The sequence below is a fragment of the Gossypium arboreum genome, chromosome 11 (genome assembly GCF_025698485.1).
Source record: "Gossypium arboreum isolate Shixiya-1 chromosome 11, ASM2569848v2, whole genome shotgun sequence".
NCBI lineage: Eukaryota > Viridiplantae > Streptophyta > Magnoliopsida > Malvales > Malvaceae > Gossypium > Gossypium arboreum.
The window spans coordinates 5,079,317-5,098,039 of record NC_069080.1 but is presented as its reverse complement, the minus strand read 5'-3'; the positions used below and the strand labels follow the sequence as shown (position 1 = coordinate 5,098,039).

Here is an 18,723-nt window from a genome sequence, read left to right as displayed (position 1 = left end):
TGACACTTTTGATATAGCAATTTATTAGGTAGGGTTAAATTTTAATATTAATTGTGAATTTGTTTAAATATGATGGCAATAAAATTTTTTGAGTTTTATGATTGATTTAATAAAAGTTAATTATTAATATTATTAGTTAATTGTTAACTTTTGTTAAGTAAAGATATCATGATAAAAATATATATAATATGTTAGAAAAATATGTCAAACACGGACACAAAATGGTAGTCTAAAAATAATGTGTTATATGATTCTAATTGCTTTTTATTTATTAACATATTGTTTGGTATTATATTTTAGTAAAATTTTTATTAATAATATATAACCATATTGTACTTAAAATTATTTTTATTACAAAACATTTAATAAAAAATAAAATTTTAATGGATTTTGCTTTTGGTCAAAATCAAAGTATTCACTCTCAATAGCATTAATTAATCCTCTCATCATAGATAATCTCTAAAAAATAAAAGACTGCTCATGAAATATACACTATTCCCATAAATACAAATTGAAAGCTCAACTTCATAATTAATAAATAAGATAAACAACCATTACATCACAACTCATAATTTTTAATGCATTTTTAATTAAATTTACTTGAAATATTTTAGCTTTGAAGTTTATAAACTGAATATTAGTATGAAATGATTGCTCTAAAAAAAATGGTCATATGCATAATTCATGATTTAAAGAATTTAATTTTGTACTTATAAATAGCAAGTTTGATCAAGTTAACCCGAATTAGTAAAACACCAAACCCAAAAACCAAGACACTTTTGAGTGAATTGGATATATTGGATCCCAGGAGTAGATTAATCCTCGAACGAATTGGATATATTGGATTTCAGGAGTAGATTGGGTGAACGAAAGATCCCCTGCCCCAGCCATCCCATATGCTAATGGTGCACCTTTTCCTTGCCCAGAGGTTTGGTTAAAGAATTGAATCGCCACATTAATGTTACTCTACTATTAGTTACATAAAGTGGGAATAAAAGAGAGCTGAGAAGGATAAGGCTAAATCTGAAAAGGGATGCTTAATGCTGTTGGAAAGGGGATTTTAGCACCTTAAAGCTTGAAGGAATCCTTCAAAAAATTTTAAAAGGCCACAAGGTCTAGGATTTAGAGTTTTTCATCTGAAATTACCCGAGTTTGATGGAGGCATCAGTGCCATGATCACTAAACGCCCGGGTAAAAGCAGACTAATGCTCGGTAAGCCGAAGCAGGCTTTAGAGTAACCCTCAACTGGAACCAGATCCTGGACAAAAAGCTCCATTACAGAATCTCATGAGCCTTCCCATAGTACCTGTTTATAAATGGAGCCTGCAAGGCAGAACCACCCAAAATAATAAATAAATGAAAAGTATAATTCAGAAAAATAACCAATCCTACCATTATTCTAATTTTCTAAATGATTACTAATAGGGAAAGTGTCTAAAGATAAATTATTCTGCTTTTTCATTGATGACATTTAAATCATGAAATTGACCAATTTTACTTAAAATCCATGTATTTGGACAATGCTTGGAAGATTGCATCTCAAGAAATGACATGAAAGTAATGAAATGCTTTAATTCATCATGCAACAAGCTCTGGTAATAACTATAAAAGAGACCTTCAAAAAAGGGGAAAAAAACAACTATAAGAAAACCTGCTTATAACTAATACAAATGTATGAAAAACAATTAGTGCTGATGAGACATGATGTTAAAACTATGTGCAAGGCAGTATTTCATAGAACCTTACTTTAACATTTGATACATCAGGAGTATCCGGAGTTTGAACTGGGTAGAACTTGTAAAATCTCATGTTCTCGAATGCTGCTTTAGTTTCCTGGCTCATTTCTTCGAGTGCTTTTTTGCGAGCTTCTCTTGCCTATAACAATGGAATTGGACAAATTAGTTAGCCTACATCCAAATTCATCACCGCTTACCAAAATATATTTTCACCAGTCAAGAAGCAATGTTGCCAACAATTACCTGCCGATTAGCTTTCTTCGCCTCTCGAACTTTCTCCCTGACAAACTCCTACAAGATCAAAAGCTTGTCAGGTTGAACTAGTAGTTGGAAATACATAATACCCGCAATTTATTGGCTGATCTTCAAATGAAACTCACCTTAAAAGCATTTTTTTGATCTTTATCTAATTCATCTGCCTCGATCAGCTTATCAGTAAACTCCTGCAAATTGGTAGAAATGATACGAACAAATGAACAGCCAAAGCTACCAGTTCACATTATTCAAATATCACAAAAAATCATGCTAATTGGACAATAACATGATGATGAAAGAGTTAAGTCTTACTTCAAGCTCATCCAACTCCCAATCAAATTCACAAAAAACCTGCAAGACCGTAACGGATGTATCAATTTACGAAATATTTGGCAGATTGGCCGCCTCAGTTATCCAAATAAAAATGGATACACGCAGTATAGTCAAGCACTGCCTGGACAATAAGGCACAACACAATCTAGCCAAAACCTCTCCAATCAAAATAATTCTTTAAGATGCAAGGACACATCAAACAAGCCGGTTTTGCTTTTAGTGAGATATTTTCATTTGAAGGACAGTTTACAGTTCAAAAATAAGAACTAGATTATGTCCATAAACTAACGATGCTTAGTTCTTGATCTCTTGTCAACTTTTTTAAACATCTACTATATAGCTCAAGTTTGCAAGTACAAGGATGCATTGTCACATTTCAGAAACCCACCCTCTGCAATGTTTGAACTTCAAGCCTCCAAGTTTTGACTGTTAGGAGTATCATGGATACATACATAAATACATATGCATGTGTCTATGGCTTGTTTTTTAACTCTTTGCTTCATTCATGCAAACACCTTTTTTCAGCCGTAAGCCTTAAAACAGTGACTCAAACAACCCTGAATGCAACAGTCCAATTACAAAAGCATGATAACCTCAACCTCTAAAACCAACTCACGCCACCCAATAATGTCAAGAAAGTCTAGTGTCGATCAGAGTTAGTTTTCTCAGAAAATATGAAAACCTTACCGGCTTTGGTTCTGCTGGAAAAATTATCTGAACCTCAGTGCTTTGTTCAAGTTCGTCTTCCTTCAAAGGCTGATAGAAATCTGTCGATAGAGGCATTCCAAACAACAGAGCAATAAATAAGTGTTCTTTTCCTTCGAATTTTCCTCCTTGACAAGTCATCGGGATAAGCAGCAGATAAGCGAAGTTATATATAATCCACAATTTAACATTCGGAGATATTTAGAGAACTCACAAGGCAGACAATACTCATATTTCTTGAGTCGGTCTATTTTCATTTGTTTCAAAGCAACCCTGCAGAAGGAATTTCAAATACAAAAAGTTAACCCAATATATACACATGCATTGAAAACACACAAACACGGTTTAAAACACCCACATTCAGGGGAAATATGATAGAGAAAGACATTTGAAGTTAGTAAGCTTGCCCTGAAATAACTGTTTACCGTCCATGCAAGACAGAAATTAATGTTTGTTCAAAGTACATTATCAAATGGCCAACATTGCTCATGCACGAACATTACATAGTGTTCTACAGACATGGACATTTTAATAGGAAATCATAAGGTCCAAATATTATCAATGCAAATTGATAGGAAAGTGCTCAAGCCTTTGTGGATGACCACAAGGTTCAGTGATATTGTTATTTTCAATAAGCAGGACAGAAGTCTCTCAGTCTCAGCACTTTGTTTGATGTACTGTTCAAGCATGGACACAACAACAAAGCTTATCAGAGTGCACTGACAACTCAAAGGAAACAAACCGGATTCCGGCACTTAAACCCTCCGGAGCACGTACAAAACATACAAGTCTACCTTTAATATGGCAAAATTCATTTAGAGAGGACCAAAAGAAGCAATGTGACCCAAGTTGACAATTTCAAACAAATAAAATTAAAGAGGATTGTAAGTGGTAGGGTGCATAATTATACCTTCTTTGCGTGCAACTTAAGATAAATATTTGAAATATCAGTCTATCTACTTGGCTGTCTCTGTAGAGGAATAAAAACATGCAATCGAGTGAAAAATTGATTCAAAATCAAATTGAAGCAGTAGGCAATCATAATTTTGTTGTCCATTACGAGTAGAAAAGTGACAAGCTTTACCTAAAAATTAACAGTTTTTTTTCTCATTTACAATGTAAAGCTTTTGTATGTAACTCTCATTCATAGCAATATCAGTTTGCGGCATTAGTGCTTTTGGATTTAGCAAAAACAGATTTCAAATCAAAATTAATAAAAACGAAAATAGATAATATTTCATATATCAACTTGGCCAACTATATGGATTAACAAAATTAAATAATTCCCCTAAACAACTTTAAATCTGATCAGAAGAAAAAGATCAAAACTGGGAACCTTTTCTCAAGTGGAATATATGGAACCCAATCCATTTTCATTTGTTTCATTGAAACAATCTCTTCAGCTTCTCTCTGCACCGAGTTAATACCAATCTTATCTGAAGGTGGGAAAGGAGACACAACCTGGAAAGAAGAACCAAAAGTCCAAGATTAGTTGATAAGAAAATACAACTGGATCATGGGGTAAAGAAGATAAATCAATCTCCTGAACCATTAATAATTATGTAGTTGCAGTGACCACTAAACAAAAAAACAAAGATGCAAAGTTATAAATCATAAAAGAAACAAAACTGAAGTGAGAAGATTTTAACTCTCCAACATTCAAGAATGTTCCTAATTTTGTCCATATTAAAAGTGACAGCACACTAACTCTTTCTATCAAAAGAAAAATACAGGACATTCAGATGGAAGCCCCAAGTTCAGAGATTCTAAGCTGACAACCGCAACACAAATGTTAAAATGAGATCAGCAATGGAATATATAACTTCGAAACCACACAGAGGTAAGGCTGAATAAGATTTTATTACAACCCCACCCACTCATCACAAGTTGAAGAAGAAAGAAACGTGCTTTGAATCAGTTTAGCATGACAAGCATTAAAATCACTTCACAATAATGTTAGAACTTACAGCCACAACCACAGGTATACAGATGACTTTATTTTCTCCCTTGTAAGGAACCAGTTGAGCTACACAAATAAAAAATAACTAAAATTAACAAAGCATAAAAAGGAACAGATCAGAGTAAATTGAAACTACATGATGCAAGAAAGAAACTTACGGGAACGTGGCTCAAATCAAGAACTAACGCACAAGGTCTCTTTCTTACCTTTAAACATGATAATAAATAATTAACAATAAAAGAGGTATTGCAGATGATGGCATAAAACCCCATTTTCTCCCTCACGAAACCGCAATTTGTCTATATTAATGTGCAAAAAGAAAAAAAGGGCCAGGGCTGTGAGCTACTTACGCTCCGTACAACCAAAGAGATAAACTTTCTTCCCGTATAGCTTTCCTCCCTCTTCAAATGCATCCTGACCAGAAAAATGAACAGTAAAAACGTATAGTCAGCTCTAAACCAAATTTCGGATTTACTTGGGAGAAAACAAAAGCAGCAAACTAGCAACTAAAAATGAGAAAAGACCAAGCCAAAAAAACTCCTGCAACTCACTTCTAGATTCGAAAAGTTCCAGTTGAATTGGTAAACTGAGTCCAATTGATCCCACTTCCACACAACAAAAGAAAAACGAAATATAAGCAATAGAACTCAAATTCATTAAAAAGACAAACAAAAAATTATATTCAACGCACGAAATTCAAAATTCCAACCTCAGTTCCAACAGGAAATGCAGCTTTCCATAAGTCTTCCTGCAGAAAATAAATTGATAGTTTTCATCAAAATTTAATTTAAAAACAAAAAAAACAAAAATAAGCCAAGACTTCACTTCCCCACCCCACCCCACCCCCAAAAAAAAAAAAGAAATTTAACTATCTCCATAAATAGAATTTAAGCTCCATATTTGCATCCATTTAGCACTAATCTTCACATAAGAATGCGGAAAGCTCATATACTAAAATTTAAACTTCACCGCGGCGTTCTCCACAGTTAAATTCTCAAATATTAAGTTCAAAAAATCAACATCAGTAAGAAAAATAGCGCATAACCTAAATCTTTTAACCTTGTAACTATCCAGATATTCAGTAAACACGAAACTCATGATATGTATATAAAGAAAATTAAAATCCAAAACAACAAACTTAAAACATGGAAGAAAATAAAATGAAACGAAGAAATTATATTACCAAGTTACGCTTATCTTCGAAGAACTCAGGCTGGGACTGAGGCTTGGAGGTCTTAGCACGCTTAGCTTTGGGAAGAGGTTTAAGGTTTTCCTTTTGACTCTTTTGTGAAGCTTTTCCTTCATTTTCTTCTTGTTTCTGAGAGGCCGCTTTTCTCTTAGCTCCCTTCTTCATTTTGAATTTTTTATTATTAAAAATGAAAAAGAAAACAAAGGCAAAGCAGGTGAGTCAATGAGAGAGAGCGAGTGTTATTTAGGGAGATTGGCGATGGATCCGTATTCAAATTCTATAGCGGCAACTGAACGATACTTTTTTTTTCTTTCTGAAAGATGCAAGTAAACGATAGACAAAACTCAACTATTGTGGCGCTTTTCTGTTTTTGAAATTTTGGTGGCCGGCTCAAGCGGCTGCTCCAAAAAAATTATATTTCAATTTGAATTTAATTGAATGGAGGGGAATTTAATTTTCTTTTAAATAATAAAAATATTAAAAATAGTTTTCACATGACTTTATATTACAGTTGGATTTAAAAATCTTTTCGTCATGATTTTTTTTTTTAGCAATTGCTCTGACTTGATATATACAATTTTTAAAAATAATAAATCTGATATTTAACATTTAATTTACATTTTTCTTCAATGAAATTTGAACTTGATATGTAATTTAAAGACATTAAACAAATTTTTGAAAAGTAGATTTGATTGTTTCCTATGTTACAGGAATAAGTATTATCAATGTCGAAACCAACGCGGATCCGTGGCGCAATGGTAGCGCGTCTGACTCCAGATCAGAAGGTTGCGTGTTCGATTCACGTCGGGTTCAAAATCCAGATCAAAGCGGCTCCTTTTTATAATTTTACTATCGATATTCATAAAAATGCCCCTAAAATTTCTCCCTTTTTTAAAATAAGTCCCTTTCTCCAAACAGAAAACTCTCCACCTTCTCTTCCCCATTTACCTAAAAACCCTTACAATTTTGCACGCCTACCCGGAGCCAAGCACCTCGTCTATCAACCCGACATCAGTTGTGCAGTTTGTTTCATTTAACTTAAATGTAAGAATCTTAAGCAGCTTTTTTTTCCTTCGAAGAATCTTTTGCAGATTTAAATTTTGTTTTATGGAGTGGATTCATTTATTGCTGTAATTTCAGACAAAAATATTTGTGGTTTTCAGATTCTTTATTTTTCTATTTTTCTTGAACCGCACTGGTATTTTTATACACATACTCGGATATTGTAATTAAGATACAATGGAAAAACTTTTCAAAAAAATAAACTATACTTGGTACATGCATCGAAGCTATTGACATGACAATTAATACGGCAAAGTAACTAAATTAAGCTTAGTTACTCAGTAAAAGAACAAGTTTAATAATTATATTTGATTTAAAACTTGATTATTCATATTTGAATTTAAGTTTGAATTAGAAAACATATATATTCAATACTAACCAGAAAAATAAAATTATATATATTAAATATTAAAAGCTTGATTAAGCTAATGAGTGTCCTCGAGTTAAGCATCAATATACTAGAATTTGACTCGAACAACTGAGTCAAATTCGAGAAGTAACAACACAGATCCTAATTATAATTCAGAAGCAGGGCCATCTTCAAGATATCACAGTGTATTACAATATTATCCAGTCGTAGGATGATTCCAGGGCATACAGAAATTTCTGGCCATTGTGGCATCGATTTAAAGTCAATCACCCCTCCTCAGACTCTGCAAGCAGAATTTTCAGAAATGAGAATGCAATACAAGAACATCTTGCACATAAATGAAAACACATTGACCGTTATGTTCAAATAAGCAAAACAAAATTGATTCGATTGTAGAAGCCCGGGTTGGAATGGCCTGCCAGCTTGATTCGTGCCGAGCTAGGCCAGCTCAAATTTGTAATACCTTGTCCAAGGCCAGCCATGTAAAGATAGTCCAGTCCTTGGATAGGTTTAGTTGAGAGGTTTCAAACCAGTTCTATTTAATCAGCAGAAAACAAAATCAAGTTCCTGCAGAATATTGAATTTTATTTACTTGAAATGAGATAACCCCTCAAACTTAGAGCACGTGCCAGAATTTTAAATCCTGGTCCTGCAGGATCAAACCCCACAAGGGGGACATGAGGCACTGGGCCAAAACCTGCATTGACCTTGAAAATTAGAAAGAAAATGGGAAAACATGACTAAAATGATACCATGTATGGCTTCCATATTTTCCTCTTTGTAGACACCAAGGGGTGATCCATGGACTGAAAGAAGAATCTCCCCAGGCTTAGGCAACCTCTTTGTTTTGGGTGTCATTCCAATTGATAACCTTTGGCTGGTCACCTGAAATAATAGCAATATAAGATAAATCATTCAATTGAAGGTTTTTGTGGACAAAAAGATTATGCTATTCATTCTCAGGTGTGATTGCTGGATACAAATGTTTTTGACACAGATACTTTCAAATTTTTTGAAGTTAGTTTTCCAAACAATTTGAGGATCATACTTTATACCAATGTCTAGATATGTAGTAACATTTTAGTTTTGTTAATACAATAGTAAAATTGCACTTTGACACCCAAAAATTTATAATTCAACTTTGACACCCCTAATATAAATTTCTGGTTTCACCCTATTGATCATTGACTGAATTTTGCAATGATAGTATCTAATGATTGAACATTTCATAAGAAGAAGCTTTTGCCTTCCCCCATTTTCTTCAGTCCAATGACTAAGTTATATAAACAAGGGGGCCACTTCATCCTCAGTAGTTGGAACAAGCACAAAAGGACTTAAACAGCAAAACTAGCATATACAACTAGGAACAAGCTTTCACAGTTTAAATTTTCCCTACCAATTACAAATGGTCTTCTTCATCATAATGAACCATTTTCCTTTTTCCAGCTATCATTTTGATATTAAGTAAAACTTAAAATCATCATAAGAAACTTCAGCCTTCCGAATCATGCAAAATGTTAACAACAATCATTTCAGGGAAGCTTCAACAGTTCGAAAATGGAGAAAGGTGATGAAAACCAAGTTATTATTACCGATGCAATTCCCCCCCCCCCCCTCCAACACACACAAATAAAATGATAAATTGGAATCCTGGTTTACAAACAAAAGAGGTTGAAATAGCATGGGAAACAAAAGTACAAACCCCAGGAGTTTGAAGACCATCATGCATTCCAAACATCTGACTCTCAGATGTTCCCTCCAAAACCTGCAAAACAGAAACTTTATAATGAACTCTTTGGTCCATAACGTAACATCAATGAATAGATGACAGGTCAAACATGCTTTAATGTACTGATTGACTACATTTTGCAACAGTACACAAAAAAGGGTATGTGTTAAACCCCAAAGAAACCCAATTTTTGTTTGTCTATAATTAGATCATGATCAGTAAGAGGATTGAAATTTGTGTCTCGGACAAAAAGAGATGCAAAATGACATAGAAAATAATAATACGCTAGAATAAAGGCAGCCTCCATTCTTCAAGTTAATAACACATGCAGCAACATCCAATCACCCCTTAAATGTTGTATAGCTCCTCAGTCTTTAAAGAACAAACTAAGCTATTTTCTACTATTTTCCGAGTTTTTGATGTAGGGTAAAGAGAACATACAAAGTCCTTGATTTGTTGACTGTCAACCCGTAGAAGGCTCTTTCTGGCTGCCATCAATAAAGCAACTCATTTCAGAAAAAATCAATATGAAATATCAAAATTGATGTTAGCACCATAAATTGCGTAAGTTGTAAAGCTACCTGCTTCAGTTGACAACTCAAAGCCACTGAATGATGGAATGGAAGGGCAATTTGCATAAACTAAGGACATACGATGTAAAAGAGAAGCGTGTACATCTCTTCCATCAGCACCGTGAATGGAGATGTTGCCATCCTCGTGTTTCCATTGCACTTCGAACTGTCCATTTTCTGCATTTCTTACAATTGATAGATTTGGGAGATTGTCATTAAAAAATTGCAATGCAGGTGTTTGAAGCTGCTCTTCGTTGCAGTATGAGCGTAATAATCGCAAAGCAGTCAGCATATGTTCAATCTCTACATCACGAAGAGCCCTAATTGCAGCACATTGCCGCTCAACTGTTACAGAAAAAGCAAAACAATTGAATGACATAAACATGTGTGCAATTTCAAAGCAGTTTCCATAGTTTATTCGCTTAAAACTTATATCCCCAAAAAGTGCTCTAAAACAAAATCAATGATAAAATACACAAATACCCAACCTATAATACCAATTCAAAACAGTTTCCACGGTTTAATTACTTATTTATATCCCCGAAAGGTGGTCTACAACAAAATGGATGGCAAAATGCACAAATACCCAAAATATAATATAAATTCAAACATATTTCTGCTATAAAAAAACGTGATTCAAGAGCAAATTATACCTTCCTGATCGATTAATCCGGGTATATTCTCCTCATTTTGGCCCTCCTTTCTGTCATTTCTTTCTACTTCGCATTCAGCTGATGCTGGAACTTCTTTAACAGTTTTTTTGGCTCTACGTTTCGCCATTTGCACGGATTTTTCTTGGGTTTATCGCCCTAAAGTAGATTAAGCACATAAACATTCAAGATTTGAAATTTTGAAGAGAAAAAAACCCGATTCGGCACCGAGATTTCTTCATCCACGGAAAGCGCCGCTACAATTGAACTAAAAATGAAATTAACAACAAATCCTCGACTCATCTAGGAATCACTAGAGAAATAAAAAATAAAAGGAAAAAAAGCAGACCTGAAATTACAATTTTAGAGAAGAATTTCGTCGGAGATGTGGAAGTGGGTCGAGTAGTCAATTTTTTTTAGAAGAAAAGAAAGTCCCGCCTTCTTCTTTTGAATTTCCTGTAATTCTGAAGGATTTTTAAATATAAACTCTTTTTTGAGGGAATATTTAAATGGGTAAAATAATACTAGTCACCTAGTTTTTTGTTTTTCTTTTTTATCTCGTTATAAAAACTTACAAAATGAAAAATTACAAAATAATTATTTAACTAGTTAATATTATCTTTTTTTGTCACTAGTCTCTAACGATGACAAGTTTTAAATTTTGCATAATAGCTTCTTTAACTTTCAATATTTATAAAATATGTCAATTTAATCTTGATTCTTAAAAGTTTAATCATCAATATTTACACATTATATAATTTGATTTGTTTTTTGTAATTTTTCTTTTCTTTAGGCGGATTTTATCGGGGGCGAAGTCAAAAAAATTTTAGGGTGAGATAGTCAATATTTTTGTCATTTTTAAATGATGAAATCAAAATTTTAGCATTTGAAGATTAAAATGTAATTCTACCATTATTAATCTTAAAATTTTAAAATTTATAAAGGGACTTAAATGAAAACCTTTTCATTTTAGGAGGGCCAGTGCCCTGCCAACCCTTTGACTCCACCATCGGATTTTATTCTCTTTGTTCTAAAAGTCATGGGATTCTCTAAGTAGTTTGTCAAGTGGATTGCTGCTTGTATCACTACTTTTAGGTTTTCTATGTCATTTAATGGAAAACTTACTAATTTTTTTTAGAGAGGAAAGATGAACAAGGCATGGAGATCTTTTTTCTCCTTGTCTTTTTTTTATTGTTGTAATGAATATATCGTTTAGGACCTTAAAAGAGAGGTGGCTCAATATGTATTATGGAGTTTTCAAATATCACCTTAAATGCTTTAGAGATAAGTTTTCTCATGCAGATGATCTTCTCATACTTGCAAAGAATTTTCTTGATTCTATGGTGGATATTTAGTGTATACTAGACTTAGTCATAGGTTGAGCCACCAATCTAAGTTTGACAGCACACCCAAAAAGTGAGAGGATTTAGACAAAATATAAGGTCCACAAAATAGGCTTGAGTAAAATTCAAGGTCTATTTCCTATATGGGTTGGGTCTTGGACAATATTTTTTTGCCTGAGTTTCGTCTAACCCGACCCAAATATATTATGTCATAACAAAAATATATTAATATTATATGTTGAATAATAATTATAAATTTATATTAAATCACTAACCTAATAACAATTAAACTCATTACTCAAAAAAAAACTTATCCAACTAAATAACCCAACCCAATATATAAAATTTTAAAATAATATTTCATACAATAAAATATTTATTATATTTATTTGTATTTTTAATATAAATATTTTTAATGTGTTAAAAACTTTTATTTTAGCATTTTTAGTACATTTATTATATTATATTTTTAAATTAAATTTTAAATAAAAATTAATTTAAATTATCAAATATGGGTAAATTAGGTTGAGCCCAATATCACTTTTCTTAAATTGGGCTGGGGTTGGGCAAAAAAAAAACTCATTTTTTGGCCTGAGCTGGACTTGAACTTAAAAAAATGATCTAAATATCTTGGATGAGCCAAACCTGACCCTTGAACACCTGTACACGGAAGGAGTTTATATGTTTTCTAATTTGTAGGTTAATGCTTTAAAAAGTTAGCTCTTTATTGCTAGTGTTTCTGAAGAGGAGGTGGAACTTATGAGAAGCATTATTGGTTTCAAGATTGGTTCCTGTTAGATATTTGGGTGTGCCCCTTTGTATCTAGGAAACTGACGTTTTCGAACTATAGAGCTTTGATTTATAAGATATTGGTTAAGGTCACTGGCTGGTCTGCAAGGCATCTGAGTTATGCTGGAAGGCTTCAACTTATAAAGTTGTTGTATTCAGTATGTAGTCTTATTGGTGCAGGCAGTTTCTTCTTTTAATAGCTATCCTTAGAAAATTTCTCAAATTTGTGCTTGGTTCTTTTGGAAAGGTCAAAATTGGGTTGCACATGGTGCTAGGGTAAGCTGGTATCTAATATGTTCTCCCAAATCAGAAGGTGTGCTGGGGTTGAGGAATCTTGAAGTATGGAATAAGGCTTGCATTTTGCATTACGTTCGAAGCATCCTTGCAGAGGAAGGTTCTCTTTGGATTGTTTGTATTAAGAAGTATGTTATGAAGGGAAGAAGCTTTCGGGATGTTGCTCCTAATTCTACAAGTAGCTGGAATTGGAGAGGAATGCTTAAGTTGAAGGAGTTAGCTGCCGGTAATAATGTGCACAGAATTTTGGCTATAAGATAGCTTATTCAAGACTGTGGGAGGATCCTAGAGGAAAGGGAAGGAAAGTGTGCTGACATAGATTGTTGTGGTTCTCTTTGCATGTTTCTAAGCATTCTATTGTTGCTTGGATGCTAATTTTGAGTAGGTTGCCTACTAGGGATTGATTTGTGTCGATACTTACTGCTTGCTTTGTTCTAGGGTTGCTGAAATTAGAAATCATATTTTTTTTTAATATGACTTTTCGAATGTCTTGGAAATGATACTGCAGCTTTGCAACACTAACAGAGCTATAAGAGCTTGGGAACAGGAGTTGGCTTGGGCTGTCTCTAAATTCAAAGGCAAGTTCCTTATGTCGTGCTTAAATTAGCATGGAGTGCATATATTCATTCTATATGGGGTGAGAGGAACGTGAGATATTTTGGCAAGCCTCATTCAACTGCAGGTGCAATCTTGATGAAGGTTAAGCAAATTGTACAAACAAGGTTGTTGGGTAAGCAAATCAACTGAGTGGATGATGTTAAATATTCACATTTGTTCAAATTGGGGTCTGATTGAAATATAAAGAATTTTGTTTTGGTTTTCGTATGTTTGTAAGGTTTTGATTGTAGCAGTTAACTGATTCAGGATAATGAAATGTAATTATCTAAAAAAAATATAAGAATTAATTAAAATACAGAGACCAAAGGCAGAAATTGACCCAAAAAAAAGAAGTGAAGTCTCCAATGTCAATGAATAAAATGATTCAAGGCTCCATCTTGAAAACGACCGTATACGCGCATGGATCAAATTTTACTCTTTAAATATTTTTATAATGTTTATATATTATATTAATTATAATTTTGTATATTTTAGATTATTCAAAATATTTAAATTACTTTTTAATATTATAAAATTACAAAATAATTTCCTCGTATCGATCATTATGTTTTTGGTCGTGTTTGTGTAATTGAGATGCCTTTTAGTTCGTGCATTCCGGAATAATGATGAATCCGAAAAAGCTAGAGTTCTTTTGGGACTTTTAAGTAATCTGCCTAAATGACGAGCAATGGAGATGGGCCCCTGGAGCTTAAATTTCAAGGCATGATCTAATAGAAAAAGTAAGTTCAAAGTTTTGTTTCAAATGTCTTTAATTGTTTTAAGGATTAAGGATTGAGTTATTTATTTATTAAGTGATTTTCAATTTTTTATAACTTATATGTGAGTTTTTTTTTTTTGGTTTATGTATTTTTTTTTCTTTGTGATGTTTTATTCTATTTATAAATAAATTGAATATAACTTTAAAACAATAAATTATACCAACTAAAAGTTATTAAATTATTTAAAAATTTTCATTTAAGTCACCGAGATATTAAAATCGTTGTTATATGATCTTCTCTGTTCGTATTATTTGTACCAATTAAAAGCTCTCATTTTCCTTCTCTTCATCAGTCTAATTTTTTTTCATGAAATAGTTTTCTTCTTCAATCTCTAACATTGAACGTCAAATCAACTTGGATCTAAGATATATTCTTCCACTCATTAATGTGTATTTATCTACCGTACTAATTATCGAATTATTACTTAGAACTAACTAACTAAACTTGAAAAAAAAAATTATCAACCTAATAATTTAAATAAAAAATTTCAAATAATTCAATAATTATTTTATAACTTTTCAAAATTAAATCACCAAAACATAATCTTATTAATAATTTAAAAAACTTTCACTTAATTAAAAAAAAAAAAAATGAAACGTGCGGACCGGTTCACATTTAGGTAATCAACATTTTCAGCATTGGGCTAACTTTTTATTGTTTCTATTTCACCCTTTTGTTTTTGTCGTTTTGCAAGGTCAGCAATATTTCCAATATTTGAGCTGTCTTTTTGTTGAAATGTTTTATCATTTCAAATACTGTAATGCAAATTCTCTTCCTAATGCCACAGTTTTCAGACTACTTTGAGAATTAATTAATATTTTTCGAACATGTTTGACTATATTTCCCATTTCCACTACTTTATATTAACATCATTCATTAAATTTAAGACTTTAGAAGTGCTGATTGAATTTTAACTCGACTAATATAAGTATTGTTATCAATATAGGAAGATGCCAATTCGAATGCATTGAAGTACATTATTCTTTTATTTATGAATTAAGAGAAACTATGGATAGTTTTAAATATATTATCAAAAAAGTAGATATGATAAAAAATATCGTGCTTTATATTTTTATTAATTATTAATACATATAATAATATATTTTACAAGAAGAAAAAATTGAGACCCAACCAGTTGTTTTTATTCATTAATTTTAATTAAAATTTCCAATTCCCAATCTTCAAATATTTGTTTCTTTTTTCCTTTTTCTTTTTGAAAATAATCAAATATTTGTTTCTTATGTATATTTCATACGATTTTGAAGTCTTATAGGAGCATTTATTAATTTAATTTTGTATAAAGTAAAAGGATAATATTTTGATATTTACTATTAAAATATAAAAAATATTGATTTTATTTTGTTGATTTTTTGTGTTTATTTTATCATTTATAAAGACAATTCATTTCAAGAATAAAATACTGAAAATTAGAAGAAAAAATTTAATTTGTCCTACAATCCCTCTTAACATAAAAAAATGTTGTTGGTGTGATTAGGGAACTGCACCAATACCTGATAGCTTTTACAGAAAATTTTCAAATTTACTCGCACATAATGCAGTTGCCAAAGGGTTTTTGCTTGGATTATAATTTTAGGAACTTTTTTTTTTAAGCTCCAATTTCAGAAACTTAATTCGTCTTTGAACGAAATAGGACAAAACAGAGAAGAAACATGTCATGTGAGTAATTCTTGTCTTCCTTTTTGTTTCCCTTCACACAATAATGTTCCTTTCTGTGTATGTTGTTTTAATTCAACACTCTTTTTATTCCATTCTTTTTGTTGCAGTTCTGAGATTGTTATGCACCTCCATTGCATTTCTATTTGTTCTGTTGTCGCCTGCTGCTTCAAATATAAGTGGTTCTACCAAACGGAGACGAGAGGAAGTCATTGCGCATCGAGGTGCTGTTGCTACTGACGATGGCCGATGTTCGAAAATTGGGGTTGATGTTCTTCGGATCGGAGGTCATGCAGTTGATGCAGCGGTGGCTGCTTCGCTTTGCTTGGGCGTTGTAAGCCCTGCATCCAGTGGCATAGGTGGAGGAGCCTTTATGCTACTAAGGGAAGCTAATGGGAAAGCACAAGCATTTGATATGAGAGAAACGGCGCCATTGAAAGCTTCCATGGTGCATATACTAATTGATACACGAAATTTACTTCAATTTTCTTCATTGTTAATTTCATTTCCTTCCATTTTTTCAGAACATGTATGCTGGAAATGCTGCTTTAAAGGCAACAGGAGCTCTCTCTGTAGCGGTGCCAGGGGAACTTGCAGGCCTTCACAAAGCTTGGAAACAACATGGGAGGCTTCCATGGGAAAGGCTCGTGAAACCGGCCGAGATTCTTGCTCGAAAAGGGTTCAAGATTTCGCCATATCTCCGAACTCAGATGGAAAGTTCGAAATCAGCAATCTTGGCAGATAAAGGGCTCCGACAGGTCTTCACATCAAATGGGGAGCTTCTGCAAGTAGGTGACATATGTTACAACAAGAAACTAGCAGAAACTCTTCGAAAGATTTCAATATATGGTACCAAGCCATTTTATAATGGATCCATTGGATTGAATCTGGTAAGAGATATTCAAAGAGCTGGAGGGATAATGACATTAAATGACTTGAAGAGGTACGAAGTTAAAATGAGGGAACCAATCTCAGCTAATATTCTAGGCCTTAAAGTTCTTAGTATTCCACCTCCTTCCTCTGGGGGTGTTTCAATGGTGCTTGTAAGTGTAACCTGGTTGTAATTTATCATAACAGTGAAAGAAAAGGGAAATTTTAGAACTTTGTTTTTCTTCTTGTTTTAACAGGCATTGAACATTCTTACACAGTATGCAGTCCCTTCCGGCCTTTCGGGGTCGCTCGGAATCCATAGATTAATCGAATCCTTGAAGCATGCATTTGCTGTGAGGATGAATTTAGGTGATCCAGAATTCGTCGATGTTTCGAAATTCGTAACTGATATGATCTCTCTCGAGTTTGCAAAGAAGTTGAAGAGCACAATCTATGACAACATGACTTTTGGTCCCAATCACTACGGTGGAAGGTAAAATCATTTTTACATTTTTATATCCTCATGATTTGCTTTCTTCCATGTGATCAACTTTTGTTGGCAGGTGGAGCCAAGTTCATGATCATGGAACTAGTCATATATCCATCGCTGATAGCGATCGAAACGCAGTTTCTATGACTACTACAGTGAATGCATACTTTGGATCAAAAATACTGTCGCCAAGTACTGGAATAGTCCTCAATAATGAAATGGATGACTTCTCCATGCCTATAAACAGTTCCGGAAATACGCCTCCACCGGCACCACCCAACTTCATCCGCCCTGGGAAAAAGCCTTTATCGTCTATGACACCCACTATTGTGTTGAAGGTTTGTTACTTCAATGACTTCAAAAGCATAATCTAATCCGATTTTGGAAACTGGTTCTCAGTGAGGTGTTTTATAGGATGAGAAGTTGAAAGGAGTGGTTGGTGCAAGTGGGGGATCCAATATCATTGCAGCGACTACTGAGGTTTTCTTGAACCATTTCGCTCGAGGGATGGATCCTCTCTCGTCTGTAATGGCTCCCAGGATCTACCATCAGGTTTTCTTTCTGAAGAAAAATACGAATAATTTAGCATTGAGTTTTTTGATCCATTAAGCTTAGAACGTCTGTTTGATGCAGCTGATACCCAATGTGGTGATGTACGAGAATTGGACGACAGTGACTGGAGATCACTTCGAAGTTTCAAGTAGAATCAGGAGTGACCTTCAAAAAAAGGGTCATATTTTACGAGGCCTAGCAGGTGGGGCGATTAGCCAATTTATAGTTCATAAATTGGAAGGTCGTAAGGTCAAGGGAAGCAGTGGAGAACTTGTGGCAGTCAGTGACCCTAGAAAAGGAGGGATCCCTGCTGGTTTCTGATCCGGCGTTTTCGTGCTCACTTCTATTAGTATTATTATTCTCTTTTGCTTGTAGAATCAAACCCAGTTTTGCTAAAATTAACCTAGTTAATTTCAGTCCAGTAATTATCTACCAAAAATACTATGAATGCTTGTCACTCCCTTCCAAAAGTATGTTTGTGAACCCCGTATCACTTTAGCGTCTTATAGTGAACAACCTCATTATTTTCACTAGGAAACTAGGCCATTTCTTATGCTCATTTATTGTTGGATGAAATGACACTTAAAGAGTGTTCTCTCATTAACACCGGTGCCTGGCCCTGCCCGTATATATTTTTAATACAAATTCCTAACCCAAATCAAATCAGGCAATTCAGATCAAACTTAGGCCAGTCCTAAAAATTCATTTTCAGTAGTTTAAGAATGATAAAATACATTTTTTACATTAAACAGTCATATATTTTTAAAACTAAAT

General features: G+C 33.3%; 3 protein-coding genes and 1 non-coding gene across 7 annotated transcripts; 2 read left to right on the top strand and 2 right to left on the bottom strand.

The window, feature by feature from the left end:
* Positions 1-688: 688 nt before the first annotated feature.
* On the bottom strand, positions 689-6,602 carry LOC108479402 (protein HEAT INTOLERANT 4-like). Its single transcript, XM_017781971.2, has 14 exons — positions 6,173-6,602; positions 5,699-5,737; positions 5,541-5,594; positions 5,340-5,403; positions 4,997-5,055; positions 4,366-4,490; positions 3,940-3,999; positions 3,244-3,302; positions 3,012-3,091; positions 2,304-2,342; positions 2,117-2,179; positions 1,980-2,027; positions 1,747-1,875; positions 689-1,323 (listed from the first exon to the last, which is right to left on the bottom strand). The coding sequence occupies exons 1-14, from the start codon at positions 6,341-6,343 to the stop codon at positions 1,276-1,278; spliced, it is 1,038 nt and encodes a 345-aa protein (XP_017637460.1). The 5' UTR covers positions 6,344-6,602; the 3' UTR covers positions 689-1,275.
* A 317-nt stretch (positions 6,603-6,919) lies between these two features.
* On the top strand, positions 6,920-6,991 carry TRNAW-CCA (transfer RNA tryptophan (anticodon CCA)). Its single transcript has one exon. It is a non-coding gene; the product is annotated as a tRNA-Trp (tRNA).
* Positions 6,992-7,632: 641 nt separating this feature from the next.
* On the bottom strand, positions 7,633-11,064 carry LOC108479403 (uncharacterized). Of its 3 annotated transcripts, none has more exons than XM_017781974.2 (7): positions 10,911-11,064; positions 10,565-10,720; positions 9,921-10,256; positions 9,781-9,827; positions 9,313-9,375; positions 8,363-8,495; positions 7,633-7,893 (listed from the first exon to the last, which is right to left on the bottom strand). In XM_017781974.2, exons 2-7 carry the CDS (start codon positions 10,689-10,691, stop codon positions 7,877-7,879), a joined length of 723 nt encoding a protein of 240 aa, XP_017637463.1. In that variant the 5' UTR covers positions 10,692-10,720; positions 10,911-11,064; the 3' UTR covers positions 7,633-7,876. The 3 variants fall into 3 exon arrangements, with proteins under 3 accessions (XP_017637463.1, XP_017637464.1, XP_017637462.1); XM_017781975.2 differs by having other exon boundaries at positions 10,565-10,829; positions 10,911-11,063; XM_017781973.2 differs by having other exon boundaries at positions 10,565-10,818; positions 10,911-11,061.
* A 4,713-nt stretch (positions 11,065-15,777) lies between these two features.
* LOC108479337 (glutathione hydrolase 1-like) lies at positions 15,778-18,553 on the top strand. Of its 2 annotated transcripts, XM_053022110.1 has the most exons (7): positions 15,778-16,040; positions 16,148-16,485; positions 16,562-17,080; positions 17,165-17,400; positions 17,471-17,735; positions 17,812-17,949; positions 18,031-18,553. In XM_053022110.1, exons 1-7 carry the CDS (start codon positions 16,034-16,036, stop codon positions 18,268-18,270), a joined length of 1,743 nt encoding a protein of 580 aa, XP_052878070.1. In that variant the 5' UTR covers positions 15,778-16,033; the 3' UTR covers positions 18,271-18,553. The 2 variants fall into 2 exon arrangements, with proteins under 2 accessions (XP_052878070.1, XP_017637367.1); XM_017781878.2 differs by lacking the exon at positions 15,778-16,040 and having other exon boundaries at positions 16,047-16,485.
* The last annotated feature ends 170 nt before the right edge of the window (positions 18,554-18,723 follow it).

Bases quoted from the DNA above. Each gene is read 5' to 3' on its own strand.
- LOC108479402 (XM_017781971.2), bottom strand. From the start codon at position 6,343: ATGAAGAAGGGAGCTAAGAGAAAAGCGGCCTCTCAGAAACAAGAAGAA. The intron at 4,491-4,996 runs GTAAGTTCTAAC...TCTTCTTTCCAG, and splicing joins GTATACCTGTGGTTGTGGCT to GTTGTGTCTCCTTTCCCACC. The intron at 2,180-2,303 runs GTAAGACTTAAC...ACCAATTTGCAG, and splicing joins GGGAGTTGGATGAGCTTGAA to GAGTTTACTGATAAGCTGAT.
- LOC108479403 (XM_017781974.2), bottom strand. From the start codon at position 10,691: ATGGCGAAACGTAGAGCCAAAAAAACTGTTAAAGAAGTTCCAGCATCA. The intron at 9,828-9,920 runs GTAGCTTTACAA...TATTGATGGCAG, and splicing joins TGAGTTGTCAACTGAAGCAG to CCAGAAAGAGCCTTCTACGG. The intron at 9,376-9,780 runs GTATGTTCTCTT...TCTGTTTTGCAG, and splicing joins GTCAACAAATCAAGGACTTT to GTTTTGGAGGGAACATCTGA.
- LOC108479337 (XM_017781878.2), top strand. From the start codon at position 16,084: ATGTTCCTTTCTGTGTATGTTGTTTTAATTCAACACTCTTTTTATTCC. The intron at 17,401-17,470 runs GTAAAATCATTT...TTTTGTTGGCAG, and splicing joins CCCAATCACTACGGTGGAAG to GTGGAGCCAAGTTCATGATC. The intron at 17,736-17,811 runs GTTTGTTACTTC...GGTGTTTTATAG, and splicing joins CACCCACTATTGTGTTGAAG to GATGAGAAGTTGAAAGGAGT.